At 32.2% G+C, this 21,278-nt stretch overlaps 1 protein-coding gene across 1 annotated transcript; it reads right to left on the bottom strand.

Annotated features, from left to right (window-relative positions):
- Positions 1-161: 161 nt before the first annotated feature.
- LOC110888928 (putative F-box/kelch-repeat protein At3g17280) lies at positions 162-1,235 on the bottom strand. The gene has a single exon (XM_022136424.1). It carries the CDS (start codon positions 1,233-1,235, stop codon positions 162-164), a length of 1,074 nt encoding a protein of 357 aa, XP_021992116.1.
- Between the last annotated feature and the right edge of the window lie 20,043 nt (positions 1,236-21,278).

Here is a 21,278-nt window from a genome sequence, read left to right as displayed (position 1 = left end):
AACTGAAATATAAGCTAGAAATACATTTATTATGCATACGGAAACAACCCCAAAAAATAAGAAGTTATTTTATCAATAGACATAAAAAATAAAATAACATAACATACTTGAAACAAATAATAAAGTTCTAGAACCAAAAGACAAAAAAGTATAAAATCCAATCATAATTTATATTCGAATGGAGAAACGGTGGTCTCGATAAATAACGCCCCTTTCGGACCGTTGTAGTTGTCAACATGTTGGAGGTAGTTGAAAGCTTCATTGCACAAGTCAACTTCAACAAAATCACCCCAAATACTTGTTATCAACCACTTTTTGTCTTGAATTATATTTGTCCTTTGCATCCTTGCCTGATAATCAAGTATGTGAGGGTTATCGAAAGAAAAAACCTTCACCCAATCATCATGTTCTAATTTGTACAAATCAGCCTTTAGTTCAACAGCACGTCCAACGACAATCACATGTAGGTTGTTCGAAATGCTTAGAAAATGTCCTTGACAGGGATTGACTTCCATACGCTCGGGAAAACAAAGTACGCTGAAAGATTCAGAAATAACATCAAAAGTAACTATGTTCCTCTCCCCAGGAGGAAACCAATAATTTGAAACCATGAAATATATGGTTTTGCCGCAATAAGTTGCAGGAGACCATGAATAAGACGATGAAGCCAGTTTAGAATCCTTAAGGAAATCAATTTTTCTCCAAGAGTCAAGACGTCGTGAGTATACACGGGCAGTACCAACGTTACGGCAACACTTTATGTGAAGCACTTTGAGATCGTCGAACTGGTCAAAGTACATTCCACCGGTATCAGAGTTACGATCAAAACGATGATTAAAGTAGTCGTCGGATATCAACTTATAGCGGCCCGTTGTTGGGTTCCAAAGCATAAGCTCACATAAAATTCTTTCATTGCAAACCAACAACAGACCGTTAAAAGACGATATAATACGTAAGTAGGAAGGGTGGATATCGTATGTGAAAGTTATTGTTTTGCTCGTATCGAGTTCCAAATTACCACCTATTATATCGTCAACGACTATCGACTCATATTTCAAGGACAATAATTTCTTTTTTAGTGAATTTCCAGCCCGGCGAGAATGCTTCAACTCAAAATTATGAGTCGAAAGTTCCTTACAAAAATATTTGGAAAGAATTTTGAATCGATCTACAGCTTTTGCAGGGAGCCTTGAAAAAATTTCTTCGACAACCATTTCCATGCCAATCTTTTCCATTTTTACGATCTACTGTGTTAGAATATAAAACATAACAAATGAAATACAATTGATGTATATAGTTGTCTAGAAAAAAAAATAAGTATTAATATAACTATATAAGAATATATCGGAAAAAAAAATAGAGTTGGAATATTTAGAAAAATAAGATCACATAATCATGATAGCATACACATTCAGAGAAATTAACAAATGTAGTCAAATTATAATCAACTTCATATTACACAATTACTAAACATTAAAAGGATACATATATTTAAATCTTAAGTTCATATTGAACAAAAGCATGTAGCAGTAATAAATTATATATATATTTGGATGAGATAGAACTATATATTGAGTATTTGTTCAATTTATATTTTATAACATAAAAATTAACATCTTACTGATTTGAATAGCAACAACATTTATATTATTGTATAACAATGTAATAACTAACATGTAAAATCTAACAACGTATAGTGTTCGTATAGTAAATTTAGAATAGGTGATTAAGAAAATTCATCATATCTACATCAACATATTGAAACAATCCGAAGTGATGTTGAAATATATTTATTTCCTATAAACCGATTACAAAACTATCAGTTAATTTAAAATCATATTAACATTAAAGAAGATTAACATTTACACAGATGAAGATGCAAGTATGAAGCATTTAAGATGACAACTTTTTGTTATTACTACAACATAATACGATAACAATGATGAAGAAATATTTTTTTATTAATTAGATCCCAATTCTAATGCTTCATCATAATAACATACGTAATAAAACCATACCTCTGTGTGTATGTCTATGAGAGAAGGTAAGAAGGTTGGATGTGTATGAATTAAAAGGTAGGAGAAGGATATTTATAATACATGAGGCAAGGTAAGTTTGTAATTGATATAGGTAAATATAATGTTATGTTAGAAGTTTACTAAAATACATTAATCTCTGCGATAATTATTAATTGTGATTGAGACATTTCCATTTTTTGCATATAAATAATAACTTGAAAAGTTACAAAGATTGCAAAATTAGGATCCTAATTGTAATTTTTAATGCGACTTTAAGTATTAATTAATTACAATAACTAAATAATTGGAAGTAATTGGATGTGATTCTACAATTACCATATAAACTATATAATTTAAATTAAGAAAGATTCGAAAAATTTAAAGATAAGAATACATAGTTTTATCTCATTAAATGTGAATGAAAATAGTTTGTTCCATTTAGGATGTTAGATAAGAAAAGGAAAAAAAATTATTGAAAACACATACCTTGTTAATCGTTACTCATTTCAAGATAGTTAGTTCGTTGAAAAAATGGTATTCTTTGAAATTTATGTCAAAAGCACCTTATTAATCGTTTTCCTATTTATAAAATAAAATCATAAAAAAAAAATCATATTCTATGAATTTAATATCAAAAGTAACTCACGATGATATATAAGTTATTAAAGTTTATCTATTAAAAAATTCAATATGGATTTAATTTAATGTTTACTTTGATAAATAAGATACCGCATGAAATTAAGCAGCATATGTCTATATATAAATTGACACTAAATAAATTATCTTTAGTAATAAGGTAAACTGCAATTTTGAAATTCATTTTTTATTGTAATAATATAGTTTAACATTCACGTTGTACACAAAATTAAGTACCATACAAAAGTGTATTATCAATAAAGTCGATAAACGTACATGTTCAAAACATACTTAGCAGAAGAAAAACCAAACAGTCGTTCAACATACAGCTTATAAACGATAGGTGCACATTGGCTTAGTCAGCGCGGACATTTTTTAAAATGACGGTTTTTTTGGAAGTCACATAAGTGAAGTCAAGCATGACGCCATCATCCAAATTATTTTCCGCCATAAATATAGGCCAGTTTATTACTGAATAGCGTGATGCACTTCCATTTTTTTCTGATTTGACTTCATAAAGACTAACCTGCCCCTGCAGGTTTTCAAACTTCAGTGTATGCAACTTCTTTGTAAACCCTGCGCGTTTTGATACCAGGACAGGAAGACGCTGCGTGAAACAACGTGAATTCAAAAGAATACATCTTAGACGATGAATAATAAATAAAAAAACAACCTATAATTAAATATTGTTTAAGCACAAATCATACCAGTCTGTATTCCCCTTTACGTGTAAAGTTACAAAACTCAGGATCTTCAGGAATAGTGTGTTTTCCACATTTCTTGGCAGGTAAACGCTTCTTAGACTTGGAAGTACCAATATAGCTTACATTTTTTTTCACCTTTACGATGAAAAAAAAGTTGTTGTTTTACAAAATATAACATATTAATGTGAACAAACTAATATTAATTGTATAACTTCATACACTTACATCTCTTGTGAGAGATGGGGAAACTTCATCTATAACCCCATTGGAAATGCAATAAACGTCATGTTGTTTAACATTACTTGGTTCTCCAAGTCCATCCTTTATGGTAATAGCATTCTGATCTTGAATGCAAAGATCCTGATTCAATGACACATTTTTCATTAACATACATAATGTTTATACTTACCGCTGAATGTTGAAATTAATAGGAATTTTATGTGTACATACGTATATATAATTATACGATTACCTGGTGGACATTTGGTTCTTCATGTGAGAAAACGAAGCCATAATCTTTACGTATGGCCTATAAAGGACAGTATGCAAAACATTAGTGATAGATAACTATTAAGGAATAATGTATATACAGATAACAGAAGATTACCTCGTCTAGTTTATGAAGGTACTCATCACGAGATACTTCAACAACGTCATCATCAGAATTGTCTCCCATTATGAACAAAAACACCAATTGAACTACAACAACAGCTTAATGAAAGTGAACAATATCAATGTTCTTAAATATCAATACATATTCATCATATAAAAAAAATTATTCAAACGAATAACTACAGTCAAAGAAGCAGTTTATGGAACCGACATATTACAATAATAAAACCACTTTTTATACTAAATAAGATTCAAACAGTAGAATCCGAATATCAAAAAATAAATTATAATTAGTTATAAAAATAAATATAAAATTATTCATGAAACTAAAAAATCTGAAAATAGTCATCAAACATCTAACATCTAATATCTCAAATAAAACAAAAATAATTCCGAGAGGATACTAAGCATGATAACAAAAATACAGTTTCAAGTTATAACCTGCTTTTAGCCTAAAGGTTAATGATATTTAAACATGTAGTTTATGAAACTTATCGCATACAAACTTAAAAATTAATTTCGTTAATAACAATAAATGCAAAAATACTCGAACATCTGCAAATGATACTATAATTTCAGATTAATCGTCGTAATTCATTTTAGAAAAGTTCAACGAACTACATCCTTGCATCCATACAGACATAAAAAAAATCATCTGAAAAATGATTAAATCAACTGTAATGTAAATAAGTAAATACATCATAATTTTTAAGGCAATAGTAACTAAAAATATATGTAGAACAAAACATTTTCAGATCAAATAACATGCATATATGTAGATGTAAATCAAAATGCGGAAATCTTTATTAGCATTATGATTTAACAAATTATTACAAAGTTCCAGCCATACAAAATAAACGTATAAACATAGATTAAAAGCGGTTAACTTACCGGTTAGGATCTAATGAAACGAAATTATGATATCCAGGAACCTGACTTTGTGTATATGCAAATGGGTTTCTCCAAGAACTACCAAAAGGTTATTATGATGAAAATAAAAATAAAGAGTGAAATAGATGATTGAGATGATGGTTGAGGGGTAATGATGGCTTTAGGTTACCAATGTCTGATATTTTGTTTTCATTATTTTATCATATTTTATTTAGAAGGAAACAGAATATTATAACCATATATTCCTTTACCGAAAGTTGTGAATAATATCATTATATATATATATATTATTGATTAAGAAGGTAATTTTCATTAACATATATTAGTTAGCCGAAAATTGTGTATATATTAGTTTGCCAAAATTGTGTATACTAAGATTAGATTAGAGACCACAAATGATACAAAAAAAATAGAGAAAAAAAAATAAATAACAATTCGGATATAATAAATTCATCAAACTTTATTTTACTAAGATAATGAAATAAAACAAAACACCAAACATTGTGCGCAAGTAAAGAAAAGAAATAAGTGCGATTATCATCCATAAATAAAAATAAGAGTCCAAATCATATTATCAAATAAGATAAGGATCCGGATTAATGTCTTCTTCAAGAAGTTCTTCCTGGTAAAAAAAAAGGAAAGATTTTTGACAATTACTATAATCAGTATTAAATTTAAAAATAATAATAAATATCACTTTATATTTATTCTTTTTGTATATGACAAAAAAATATTATCAATCTATTACTAACGCGAGTCGAATGCTTAATGAGAAAGTCAAAACTTGTTAGTGCTTCATTCCAATCTTTACATACAGTTCTGAAACGACCAACTGATTTGAGAGGGAGCCTAAAAAAAATTTCCATCAGCAACAAATCGAGCGGGATATAAGCCATCATACGAACAAACCTATCAATAATACACACATATAATAATCGAATTAACAACATTATTATGCATACATCAAAAGACAATAGGTATTAAAAAAAGCCTTTTTTGATAATACCTTCTTCAAGAAACACAAAAATAAGAAATAAGTTTATATGTATTAGAGAGAAATGTTGATGTTACTTATAGGAAAAAAAAAATATACACGGAAGTATATATATCAGTGATTATAATATATATACAAATATGTATGAAATATAAATTGGTTTGATCTATGATGGGAATATGTGATAACAAAATGGAAACGATAATTTCTTTTTTTAGAAAGGTAAATCCTTTTATTTCTTTCAAATAAGATTACAATATTCTGATTCAAATTTATATATTACTATATTAAATTTATAGAAAGATATCATAAAATTTGGTAATATATTTTATTTCGTAATATATACAAAATCAAAGTTTTCAAAAGATCATAATTATTTTTAACGAATGGGTTAACATATAAATATAATTTTATAAATATTACAAATAATGCTTTTGAATGATCCTTTTTTTTGGGATGGATGTTAATTAATAATATTATTTGGTAATAAAGAACGAAAATTGATTAGGTTGATCATAATCAATTTCCTTAGTTAAGAAGAATAACTTACCGAAATAAAACACTTTATAAAAGTGTGTACAATATCTTTTGAATGATAAATGAAATTGGAAGTTATCGACCATAAACCTTAAATTGGCAAGATACAATAAAACTAAATTTATATAATAATGTTTAATAAGTAAATGGAATTACCGGTATAAGTTAAACTTCGTAATTTCACCAAATGTTTATTAAATTTATTTTAAAGAAACACAGCAACACAAAACAAAAATTAGTTTTTGACCATCATGATTGAAATAAAGAAATTACTAACGTTAAAATATTTACAAAACATGATCAACAAAGTTGGTTACCAAATATACCAAAACACGTACATAACATGCAAAAATTAGAAAGCTAACATATCGTTGATGAAACTATAGCAACATACCAAGAAACACAGTTACTGGTACTAAATTAACAATTAACAAAAGGATAATTCCACTGTTTCTAACCACCAAAATGTAAAGATCATTATACTGTATTTTTCCACAAACACATCCCATCGACCATGACCGCCTCAATGGTAAATCAACATACCTCTACTTTTGACATAAACCATATGAAATTCAGAATCCCATGCCAACTGTTTGTCTCGAACAAAATGATTCATACCAGCGACATTGTAGCGCGGACATCCTTGAGAGTGCTCGACACCAATGGATACGTCCCAAGTGAAACCAGCGGAGTCCTTGATAATCAAATCCATCTTACGATCCAAACCGTGCTTTTGAGCCCACTTCTTTTTAAGGCGCTACGAAAAAAAATAAAACACTGTAATAAACTAATTGCTTAAACAGGGATGATCAAATTATAAGGAGTAGAAAAGAAAACATACATTAGTATTATGAAAAGGAAAAAAGCACAAACTTATATAATGATTGTCCACGCGAAATACAACCGGTACTTCGTCATCCGGATTTCCTTGAACACCAACTACATGAATCGGATTAGGCAAGTCATCATCAGAAAGTTCAATCACTTCATCTGTATGTTCCTTTTTTATAGAGTGTAGTTCGGGTGGTAAAGTTAACAACGCAGGTTTCCAACAGAAAACACTCATCTCATAGGTCCTCAAATCAACCATTTCAAAAACCACCAAATGATGATCAGTGATAGACATCTCAGATTTGATCCGACTCCATCCAGTTGTAATGTACACTTCATCGTCAAAAACTTCCATGCGGACGAACCATTTACGATTACCGGACGACCGTACCACAGCAGGATATCTCGGAAAAGTATTTAACATCTTGTGATGAACAAACATCCTATCGACATACTACACGTGATACGGGAACATATATAAGTACACTATGAACATATATAAATTCAAATGTTAAATAGATAAAAGTTAAAATTGATAGGTACCATGCAATTATCTCGATCCTTTGATCCTCCAGGTAGGTAGTAGAAATACTCAGACGGCGCAAGCGATATGTCTTGGTAAAAGTATATAAGTCGGAAAGAAGACAAAGCTTCTTCGAACTGTAATACTAACCAGGAATTTGATGGTAACTTCAAGGAGGTGACCATATCAACCCAGCCGTTATAAAGATAGTATGCGCCAGCAATCTTAGTAATTTTTACTTTAAAAATCATCCCATCAACAGTGCGGATGACAGCATTCTTGTCTGGGTAGTTGAATGTTTTAATCCACTCGTGATATAATTCAGGAAGCTTCTATAAAACAACACAGTAGGCAATGTCAATAATAACTATACGATAAGATAAACAATGACAGAGAAATTATTATAAAAAAAAAATTAGTTTTTTCAATAATTGTTATAGAATTAATACTAACCAACGATGTTCTGAGATTGTCACGCACACGAGCAACGAATCCATAAACCATTTCAGCTTTCAACGTATGCCTTGAACATGACACGAACATATTTATATTTATAGCATCAAAACATAAGAGAACACATTTAGAAGCTCAAACAGGATCTTCAAATACGGAATAAAAAAATCAATTACTAAAATAAAGTTTTTATTCTTACACCTTAAAATTAACAGACAACCTAATCAAAACAAAATGCATTACTAAAATCACCTTGTTTTAGCATAGCATTAGGTTTTGACCCAACAACATCCCCAATGTATATATGGAAAATAAAAACCATGTACCATTATCTAATCAGAAACATTCAAAAACAATCTCGATAGTGTTATATGTCTACGGTTTAACCAGAATCAGAAAAAAAAATCAAAAAAAAAACATAAGATCCTTATATAAGAACGAAGATGTAGAATCAAACCGGACACAGAATCGTAAATTTAAATTAAATAACATACAAACAATACAAAACAAAGAGATGAGATATCAAAACCATAGAGATTACCTGCTAAGATTGTGATGAAGTTTGGTTGAAGTTGTTGAAGATCAAGAGAGGGTTTCTTGGTTTACGTGTAGAAGAAATATAGACAACTTCGATTTTGTGTAGATTTTTTACAAAAATAGAATTATATATGGTCCATTTTTTAAAGGGGCGGGTCGGGTTCATTGAATTCGGATGCCGCGATATAGATGACCAAAGTAGGAAAATGAGTAAACATTAAATTATTTATATTCTTTGGAAAATTGGAAATGCAACCATTTACTCAACTGTTAATATAAATATTAAATAAAAAAATAATAGTAACATCAATTTATCAATACTAAATAGGTGAGACAACGGTCTCTTCAAACGATGCTACATTGTGTAGTCCTTTATAGGTCACAACATCTCCTAAGTATTCAGACTCCTTCATTCCAATTTGTATGTCAATAATACCACAACGATCGATGTCAACAGACCAAGTGTCACCTTTGTTCTCATATAAATTGTTACGCCATGCCTCATATGAGAAAAATACCTTTACGTTTGAAAAAGACAACACTTCTGACCATAAGTCATCTTCAAATTTATATAGCTTAACGATTGTTTCAGGGGTCTCTAGAAGAATAAACATATGAAGTGTGTTGCGGAGTTTGAGAAAACTTCTTTGGCGACCTTTAAGATTGGTAGATTGGGGTATTGGGAACTTGGAGAAAGTTTCAGATTCCATATCAAAAGCAATCGTATAACTTTTAGCAGGCAACCAATAGTGTGCAGATGGAAAATATAAAACTTTATTGCAAAAAGCTCCGGAAGACAACCAATATAAGCAGAGTGAACCTAAATCCGGATCTTTCATGAAAGTTAAAGTTTTCCATTCACATGTCTTCCGAGAATAAAGACGCGGTACAATATGATCCATACGACGTTGAAGAAGTAATATTTTAACATCGTTAGATGAATCAATATACATACCAACTGCATCTGTGGCAAAATCAAAAAAATGTTTGGGTTTCTTGTCACACAAATTCTTAAATTTGTTAGTTGTTGGATTCCAAAGAATCAATTCGTTCGGTAACCAATGGACGGAGATCAGCAAAAGACCATATTCAGAAGCAAGAATTGTTAGATTTGAAAGACAGCTGTCAACAGGGAATGAAATAGTCTTCTTTGAAGAAATGTCTACCTTGAATCAGGTTAAGAAGATCAATTGATGAGTTGGTCAGCGTGATAACCTTTGGAGCTTCATATTTAGCCGTACGGTGATAATGAATAATCGCAAACAATTGTGACGACAATTCGTATCGCCATTGTCTGGAAACACATCTTAATCTACCAATACACTTTGTTGGTAACCTTGATAGGATTTCGTTAGCAAACATTTCAAATTCAAGACGTTGCATCCTACAAAATATGGGAAAATAATCAATTGATAAGAATTATCTAATCAAAACCGTGAACTATACAACGGATTTATATAACTTATTACTTATAAAATAATATAAATAGACAAATTGTAAGAACATCCATAATACTGATACCTTCGAGTGAGAATGGATGAAATAATGTGAGAAGTTTGGATGTGTATGAAACAAAAGGTAGGAGAATGCTATTTATAATATATGTGGTTATATAAGTTTGGAAATGATGTATCTAATTTAAAATCAAATTTCGAAATTTATTAACATAGATAAATTTCCATATTGAATGTGATTGACCAATTTCCATATTCACAAATAATAAAATATCTCTTAAAACATAAAATAAGAAAGTTTGGTATGTGATAACGGTAAAGATATTTTAAAATTTATGTTATGTCCAGCTGTATATGTATAATATGTTATGTCCAGCTATATATGTATAATAGATATTTTGTTATATAACCTGGATATAGTTTAAAATAAATTATAATATTAAATAATGGTATAAATAGATTTTTTTGCCGGAGTTGATGATTAATGATACAATATTAATAAATAGTCGACCTTCGTTACAAAAGCAAAAAAAATATAGATATATCGGAGTAGCGTTTATAGAAAGAGTTTCTAACTAATATAGAATACAATAATATGCATTAGTTGTTTATTGTTTTTTTAGGATTTAAACATGATTAATGTCATATATACAAAGTTATGCCAACAAAACACAAACCATTTTAAAGAAATAAAAAAATGCACAGGCTGATTAATAAAACCATCTCTTATTCATCAAGCGAAAACAAACAACTCAAGATAAACCGAATATATATTCGGTAACAAAGCAATGAAAACCAAATGTCAAAAACCAAAATGATAATGAAAACATAAGAGGAAAATTAAATTGTTCAATCACATTGAGATGATTATTATACTGTCCGCCTACTTGTCGATCTTGGGCTTCAAAAGCTTTTCAGTCTCATTCGCGTCTTCCTCCATGCCGCTATCACTCTGACGCGGTTTAGTAGAGGACTGGGAAGAACAAAAATCAGCCTCATAAACCGCATCCAAATTGCGTTTAAGTTCCTTTTCCATCATAGAAACAGAACTACTTTTGACAGGAACGGAAGGGGTCGTAAACATGCTCCCATTCAACTTAGAAATCGGAGTCTCCTCCTCACCAGTACGGGAGACCGAATCCTGTACATAATATATAAAAACATTAGAATATGAAATAAAAAAATTACTCAAAAAAATGTTCCAGCATTTATTAAATAAATGTAGCTCAGAAACCTTAACAGGAACCTTGACAGTTGGATTTGAATCAGCGGAATCAACGTTTAACTGTTCCTCGTCAACAGGCTGTTTTTAATAACGTTTATAAGATATGAGTTAACATATAATTATAAGGTATAATACTTTATACCAACATAGTTTAAAGGTACAAATTACCTGGATAGCATTAAAATGGTGATCAAGCTCAGCCATTATTTCTGGATTCTCAGTCAACTTTGAAACAGAGTAGCCATCTGCTTTGTTTCTGAGGTTATAAGAACCTATGGCTATCTTGAAAGCAAACTTGCGATTTAGCAAAGAATCAAACTCTTTAGGAAACTTCCCTTCGCTAGCCAACTGTTAGACAAATGTAAAAAAATTGATCATGAACAACGTTGACAGTGTTTATAACAACATAAGAAACGAAATATGACATGTATAATACATTAGTAAATTTACCTCTATGTTGTTTTCTAATAGATGATTTGCGGAAACACCGAGTAGTTTCACAACTTCACGTTCAAACAGCGTCAAGGTGACAATCCCGGTACAATCTTGAACACGTATTGGAACTTTGATCCTGCAAATATTTCTCAGCGTTTTATCAATCAGTAAAAATATAATATGAGGACAATAAAATAAATAAAGTGGTAATTTCACCTGGGAACTGAGATGACGGTCTTTTGATTGCAACGATCAGTTTGGCATTCCAACACTGTTACTTCATCAAAACCTTCGCTTCCATCCTCCTTGTCCTTGCAAATAGTTGTTGTAAAAACCTTTTTGGTGCACGATTTACAGGCATTGTAAAACCGTGTGCTTTCTGATGCAAAGCTCTTGATTGTACCAAGGATAATAACAGCCTTTTTCTGTGCATAACAAAGAGTAGTTTAACATACTTTTCTATAATTGTTACGATATAACTGGACTATAAAATAAATACCAAGTGTAAAACTAACCTCTGAGATACCGCTTAAAGCTCCAATTGTACTGAATGCAAAATCTTTGAGATATTCGTCAACGGGTGACTTTATAAGAGAGGAAGTCAACCCAGAATAACCAGAAGATGTTGAAGCAGAAATCTGAGCAACAAAACTAATAACACACAACAAAGATTATGAAAATTATTTGTAAATGAAGTAGAATATAGATAATTTGATTATGAAAACAAACCTTTTCTTAAAATCAACAATCTCCGGAATGTCACTGTTGATGAATACTCGAGTTACAGTATACATATTGGATACATTGACATGTCCTGTGTTTTAAATAAAATGTAACTTAATTTACAGCTTAAATAGATGTAAAAAAATCGGTAAAATAGAATTGATATTGAAAATATAGAATATACCTCCCCAAAAACGATACTTCCCAAACTGAATAACGACAACAATATTCTTTTCCGCTGGATGGTTAGTTTCAAATGCTCGAATTTGTTCAGCATAACCATCCCATAGTGTAACAAAAATCTGATGGTGCCTATACAAAGGATTTAATTATTAAGTTGTTATTTTTTTGTAAAATTATTAAGTAAAATTATAAAAACATATATAAGTATATGCAAATTTATTCGTACTGCAGGTCTTCAAGAATAAAAGTAACTTTGTTTTCCTCTTTGCCGTTGTTACTATCAGTCTTAACCTCAGCCGGAATGCTCCTCACAACAAACCCAATAACATCTAAAAATAAAAATAATAGAAAATACATAAGATATATACAGAAATTCAAAACTTTTAACAAATCAGCTTATATATTTATATAATTTACCAATGGGACTTTTGAAAGACTTGAAGTCCTCATCAGGATCCTCCCGAATAGAATCAAATGGAGTGAAATCGAATCCCCACTCAGAACCAACATGCCCAGTGTACGCCTCAACAACAGTGTTCTCATTTAGATTGATCTTCAACGTACTATGAACGTATTTAACTTTCTGGCGATTCTCACCCATAGATGGGTTACGAATAGTTAAACACTGATTTTCTTTCAAAAGGTGCTCATAAACGGTAGCATTTCTTTGGAGTACAAATGCCTGCATTTTGGTGCCCTGCAACAGCACGGGTGATAATAATGTGTTATGTAAAATTAAACTATTTATCCATGAAGATATATATATCTGTACCTCTTGATCCATGAAGATCATGTCATAGCAGTAAATTTTTCGAGGATTGTTGAACGCAGGTCTTGTCCATAATCTGACAACACGGACTCTGATTGTGTAATCATCAACATTAAGATCAACATTGTTGAGAAGTGTAATAGCAGTCTGCTCCATTTCTGCAATTGAATAATAGATAAAACATTATGTTTAATCATCAAAGCAATATGTTAATCGAACACATAAAAATATAATGAACTAAAACGAATAAAAAATGATAATGATACATTGCTATGAAAGAAGTGGTGGGAGTACGATGTGAATGTGAATGTAATATGTCAAAAGATGTTATTTATAATAGAAGTGTGGAGGTTAATTATGGAAAAGAAATTTGTTATCATAATAAAAATTTGAAATAAATTATTTATTAAAATAGAAAATTCAGTTACATCTATTTTTAGATGATTGATAATTTCTATATAATACTCACGAAAGATGAGCATTGGTAAAAAATTGAAATGAAAAAATGCGACTTCATATCTAATAAAAAATGCATGATAATTAACGCGTGGTAAAATCAATAGGCAGAATAAATATTTCACATAATAAATATCGATGAATTACTTATACATTTTTATTAAATATATTAAATATAATAGCTGATTACTACCAGAATGGTGGCAAACAGGGCAATAGCATACATTTGTATACAACGTCGAACAAACTTTTTTTTTATCAAATTCATCATATCCGATAAACGAACTCGGTAAAGATCGATCAAACTATAAGCTACAGTTCAATATAACACAAATGCATGTATTGTAAGGTGTCGTTCAACAACATGATTATTAAAACTACCTTATGAACGCATAACAAAGGGCTCAGAGTAAGTATTCCGTTTCTGACTGCTGCTTATCAGGTTGAAAAAAGAGAACAGAGCGCTCGCCATCCATGCTATTCAACATCGAACCAAGTTTTTTTTAACAATGTCATCACAGCCTAATAGTAAATCAAAATATGTACGAAAACATCAATATTATATAAAGCTTATGACACTATATGAAAGTGTTCAGAATACGTATCGTGGTTTTCATGGACGCAACACATGTTGCAAGAAGAAAACAGTGCACTCGCAATCGATGGTATGCAACATCGAACCAACTTTAGATGATACAGTTTCACGTAAAAAAAATCAACCCTCTGTTGAAGAAGCAACCAGTGACAGATTTTTTATGGAATTATTATGAGGGGTCGGTGACATTGCCAAGGAGTATAAGAAAATGCTATAACTAAGCATCTAATGACACTCCTTAACAACTTCACCGACACATCCATGTTTCCAGCAAAAGTTTGTCAATGGTTGCTAATTCAACAGAGGGTTAATTCTTATTAAGTTTAATGTATCATCTAAACAGTATAAACTGTGCACTTATGGATTTATTTTTTACCGCAATTAAACTATCTGCAAAAAAAAAATGGATTAGAAAAAAAAACAGACAAATAAATATGATTACAGAAATATGTTAATTGATGGAAACATGTTCAAGTATTAACCTATAGTGGATCTGTTGATGATAAGCAATAACCAAAATTTGTTTAAACAAATGAACAACATCTTTCTTTATGTGTATTTGAAAACAAAAGTGTTAGACTTAACTAATGGATACGTCAAAAGACAACCCGGCGGAGTCACATAAAGAAAACCGTCGATTCAAAACCATGAACATTCAACCTCTGCCAAAGAATCATCCTAATTAATTGTGTCAGTCATATTAAGGACTCCAATCAACAAATTTGGTAATTCTATCAGCCCAAAAACCTTGTTCATAGATACACATAGCAACAAAATTTAAGTAGCAGTCATTTGTAATCCGGTTTAATCCCATATTTCAATTCACGCGTTAAATCAAAACACGATTAGCAGACATTTGAAATCCGGGTTAATACAATATTTCAAATCAAATCAACCAAACAGGATTCGAATAGCACGGATTCATAACATCATCATCATGAAATTAAACATGTAAATACACGCGATAAATCAAAAACAGGATTAGAATAGCAATATTTAGTTTGAAGCCCTAATCCGGTTTATAACCCTTTTTCAAATCAAATCAATCAAACACTGATTCAAAACATCATCATCATATAAACTAAATAAGGATTAGGGTTACACGTGATAAATCAAAACAGGATTCGAATAGCACGGATTCATAACATCATCATCATGAAATTAAACATGTAAATACACGCGATAAATCAAAAACAGGATTAGAATAGCAATATTTAGTTTGAAGCCCTAATCCGGTTTATAACCCTTTTTCAAATCAAATCAATCAAACACTGATTCAAAACATCATCATCATATAAACTAAATAAGGATTAGGGTTACACGTGATAAATCAAAACAGGATTCGAATATCACGGATTCAAAACATCATCCTCATGAAATTAAACATGTAAATACACGCGATAAATCAAAAACAGGATTAAAATAGCAAGATTTAGTTTGAAGCCCTAATCCGGGACTACAGATCTGTGAATGAAAAATGAACTTTAAAAACTTACCAAAATGTGATTAATCAGAAACGGATTCAAAGCGAAAGGATTCTAGAGGTGGACGATTAGCAACGAAATCAAATCTGCTAGTAGGAGATGGCGATAGTTGAAGTCTGGTGTTCTCTAAGTCCGTTTCATATAACGATACGAAAGACATTGAAAGAGATTGAAAGAATTGAAAGATGAAAGAAGGAGAATAAAGTAATTGAAAGAAGGAGAGCGGAGATAATGAGGATAGCTGCCCTAGGAAATTGTCGCCCAAAGAACCAATTATCTCATCAAAGAGATATGCCACCTCAATTACAAATGGTTTAAGAATATGACATGTGGCATCAAGTGTATTTTTTTAGTATAATAGGTAGATATACACCGATAACACAATGACTCGGGTCGTTCCTAAAACTCGCCACTCCCCGGCAACGGCGCCAAAAACTTGGTACGTGCGCGACTGTACATATTTTTACAATGTAATTACACACGAATTGGTTTTAAATTTATAAAAGTGATTATTACTTTTACATCAAAACACACACGAAAGGGCAAGTGTACCCCGTCATATATGTAGTAAAGTATCGGTAAGAACCAAGTATCGATCCACGGAAATGGGCGGAGAAATAATACTAGACCTTTGCCACTAAATTACCTGTAAAAACATAATTTGTTTTGGCTTTAATTAATCTAAAGTAAGCATAAATAAATACTTATAAAACATAGTAAATTATATATAAATAGCCTTGCTTAATACACAACCAAAGCATGTCAACTAAGTCGGTTTTGGCACTAGAAGCATTCGGTCAATTTTCCATTTCAAGACAATTAGTATCCCTTTCGGGAATCCTAACATGATAATCATTCGGAAAGTTAAAACGATAAACACACTTTAACCACCTAAAATTGTTCTTTAACGTGCAATTGATTAATGTCTACAAAAATCTCCTAAAAATAAGTTAGTCATCCGTTAGGAGTTTTCTAACCTCACTTAATCAAGGAAAGCAACACCGATAAACACAATGCAACCACCGAGGCAAGCATAAACTATATTAAATCGCAACCGAGTTCATTTTACAAATCTTACGCATAAATTCACCAAGATAGCAATTTTGGCCGAAACTACTAACTAAGCTAACAAATCATGGCAAGAATTCATAACAACACCATCTAACCCGTTAGAGTCCTTCCGTGAAGGCAAGCTTTCTTGATTAACAATAATTACATTTTATTAAACCACTAACCCGTTAGAGTATCATGGTGCCCACATTTTAACCAAGTTAAGCTAGTTAACAAAGTTTAAAGTTTACTAATACATGATTAAATAAGCTTCATTTTTCAACTATCTTACTAACCAAGCACCAATCACCCAACACAATTACTTATAATCAAGAAATCAATATCAATAACAAGGTTGCAAACTAATCATCAAAGATAATCATAGAAAACACTTCCAACTTTCATTACAAACATAGATCAACATACTAATGGTTATAATCAAGCAAGGGATTGTTGTGTTTTTGCACAAAGGCTTACATTAATACATAATAATCAGTCTAAATGCTTGAAACATAACAAAATAATGGAAAGATTTGAGAAACCAAACCATAAACAAGCATAAGAATGAGAATCTGGATAGTAAATGAGCAAAACCGGGCAATGTGGCTTGAATCCGAGTGAAAGCAGCAGCCTTTGGAGCCTCAAAATCGCCTGCAGAGCTCCCAAAAATGTCCAGAATTGCTAATAAAATGGTTCTGTTCTGTTTATATGCTTTTTCGGTGTCGCACGGTCGTTCTCCCGATCGCACGACCGTGCACTTTAAGCATTATTGGTGGTGGTCCACCATACCGCATGACGTCACAGATCGTTGACTGGTCTTCGCATATGCACGGGCGTTCTTGATATGGCACAGACGTTCCATACCGGCATTTTGTTGCACGCCTAGTTTTGTGGTCGTTCAGCTCCGAGGTTTTCCTGCGTTGTCGGATCCGCACGACCGTTCCGCATATGGCATGACCGTGCGTTTTCGGATTGGCCTGCAATGCCTTGCACGCAGTGTTGCACGCCTCGTTCACTGCCGGGTCTTCTTGGTTTGTCGGATATGCACGGTCGTGCGTATGGCCGCATGATCGTGCAACACGCCCAGGTCAGTTTTTCCAACAGAATCTTTGCAGCTTCGTCGTTTTGTCCGGAAAGTCCTCGTTTTCGCTATCATCTTGTCTGGTATGCTGTTTTAGGCCTGTAAACAAAAATGTAGATAATTAAGTATCCGAATGACGGTTTTACGGCCGAAAACGCATAAAATAGGGGTAAAACGGGGGACTAAAATATGTGTAAATTAGCGAATATCAGAAAGTGACAAGTATATCTTGTCAAGACATGGTACATTTGTAGGTTTCAGTTATCTATGCAATGGTATGTTTATGTTGAATTTTGATGTCTCATTTATGAATGAATATGTTTGTGCTGATTCAACTAGTAAAGTTAACGATATAGCTTCAACTAGTAATAGTAACCACTTGACTGATTCGGAATTATGGCATGCTAGACTAGGACATGTACAATATAAAAGAGTTAAAGAAATGTCTAAAATGAGCTTAATTCCGCCTATTAACATAAACAATGATAAATGCCATGTTTGCAAGTTGAATAAGATAACCAAAAAGCCTTTCATGCAACATGTTCATAGGGAAACTAAAGTGTTAGATTTGATACATAGTAATCTATGTGATTTTCATGCTACACCGTCTCTAGGTAATAAAAAATATGCAGTAACATTTATAGATGATGCTACTAGATTTTGTTATGTTTATTTGTTGCATGCTAAGGATGAAGCTCTTGAAAAGTTTAAGATTTATAAACAAGAAGTAGAGCTTCATCGGAGTGGGTTGATCAAAACCCTACATACGGACAGATGTGGTGAGTATTTTGATCTGGTGTATTTCCAATCTACTGGAATAATACACCATACCACAGCTCCTTACACACCGAAACAAAATGGTGTGGCGGAAAGGAAAAATAGGACTCTAAAGGAAATGGTCAATACCATGTTGTCCTATTCGGGCCTAAGTGAGGGCTTTTGGGGTGATGCTATGTTGACAGCCTGCTATTTGCTAAATAGGGTTCCAAATAAAAGGAACAAGACCACCCCTTTTGAGCTTTGGTATAAAAAAACTACCTGAGCTGCATAAGCTGAGAGTTTGGGGTTGTAGAGCCGTGGTGAGGCTCACTGATCCTAAGATAAGGAACATAAGGGAAAGAGGTATAGACTGCATTTTCATTGGGTATGCGGAGCATTCATTTACTCACAGGTTCTATGTTATAGATTCTCTTCAATACCTGTCAGTGCATACGGTAATTGAGGCAAGAACTGCAGAGTATAATGAGAATAGATTCTCTTCAATACCTAGGCCTAGAGACATGGTTTCAAGCTCTAGTAACTCTCACGTGGGTGATCAAGTGATTGATACTCCTCCGGAACCTAGGAGGAGTGGTAAAGCAAGAAAAGCTAAATCATTTATGATGATTTTCAGCTATATTTGGTTGAAGGATCTAGAGATGAAATTAAAATTCAATATCAATACTTTAATATTGAGGAAGATCCTAAAACCTATAGTGAAGCCATGGCATCTCGGGACGTAGCTTTCTGGAAAGAAGCTATAAATGATGAGATGGACTCTATTATGCAGAATAACAGTTGGAAACTGTATGATCTACCCCCTGGGTGTAAACCACTTGGTTGTAAATAAATCTTCAAGAAGAAGATGAAAGTAGATGGTTCAATTGATAAGTTTAAAGCCCGATTTGTTATCCAAGGCTTTAGACAAAAGGAAGGAATTGACTACTTTGATACATATTCTCATGTAGCAAGAATATCCACTATTACATTGTTGGTTGCCTTAGCTGCAATACACAATCTTGTAATTCACCAAATGGATGTGAAAACCGCTTTCCTGAATGGTGATTTGGATGAGGAGATATATATGAAACAACCAGAGGGTTTTGTTATGTCTGGCAATGAGCATAAAGTGTGTAAGCTAGTTAAGTCATTATATGGCTTAAAGCAAGCACCAAAACAGTGGCATCAAAAGTTTGATGATGTAGTTTTGTCTAATGGTTTTGTATTAAACCAAGCAGACAAGTGTGTATATAGCAAATTTTATGATTCTAGGAAAGGAGTCATAATTTGTCTATATGTAGATGACATGTTGATCTTCGGTACTGACCAGGATCAAGTTGATAAAACAAAGAAATTTTTGTCATCTTGTTTTGACATGAAAGATATGGGGGAGGCGGAAGTGATCCTTGGTATAAGGATCAAACGGGAGAACAATGGCATATCTATCTCTCAATCTCATTATAGTGAGAAGATATTGAAAAAGTTTAATTTTCATGATAGTTCTCCGGTTAGCACTCCAATGGATCCTGCTTTTAAGCTCTCACCTAATGAAGGTGTAGCTGTAAGCCAACTTGAATATTCAAGGGCCATTGGATCTCTCATGTACGCCATGATTAGCACTAGACCGGATATAGCTTATGCTGTTGGAAAGCTTAATAGGTATACTAGCAATCCAGGTGCCAGTCATTGGCAAGCAATGAATCGAGTATTTAGGTACTTGAAAGGAACCATGAAATATGGTTTGACTTATACTGGATTTCCTTCGGTTTTAGAAGGTTATTCGGATGCAAGCTGGATTAACAACAAGGAAGATCATTCTTCCACAAGTGGATGGACTTTTCTGCTTGGAGGAGGTGCCATATCTTGGGCATCTAAGAAACAGACTTGCATAACTGATTCGACAATGGAGTCTGAGTTTGTAGCATTAGCTGCAGCTGGCAAAGAAGTTGAGTGGCTAAGAAACTTGATTTATGAGATTCCATTGTGGCCTAAACCTATATCACCAATATCCATTAGATGTGATAGTGCTGCTACCTTGGCTAAGGCCTATAGCCAAGTGTATAATGGGAAGTCTAGATGCTTAGGTGTTAAACACAACATGATTCGTGAGCTCATCATGCATGGGGTGATATCGGTGGAGTTTGTGAGAACTCAACAGAATTTAGCCGACCATTTAACCAAAGAGTTATGTAGAGATCTTGTGCACAAGGCGGCTGTAGGGATGGGATTAAAGTCCACCTGAGATTTCTCGTGTTAAGATACCCAATTCTCACCTAATATGACGTTAGGTGCTGAATTTAATGTGGAAAGCTTAACATCTAGAAATTG

This window comes from Helianthus annuus, chromosome 17 (assembly GCF_002127325.2).
Source record: "Helianthus annuus cultivar XRQ/B chromosome 17, HanXRQr2.0-SUNRISE, whole genome shotgun sequence".
Classification (NCBI taxonomy): Eukaryota; Viridiplantae; Streptophyta; class Magnoliopsida; order Asterales; family Asteraceae; genus Helianthus; species Helianthus annuus.
The sequence above is the reverse complement of the archived record's forward strand: the minus strand, read 5'-3'. Positions and strand labels throughout refer to the sequence as shown.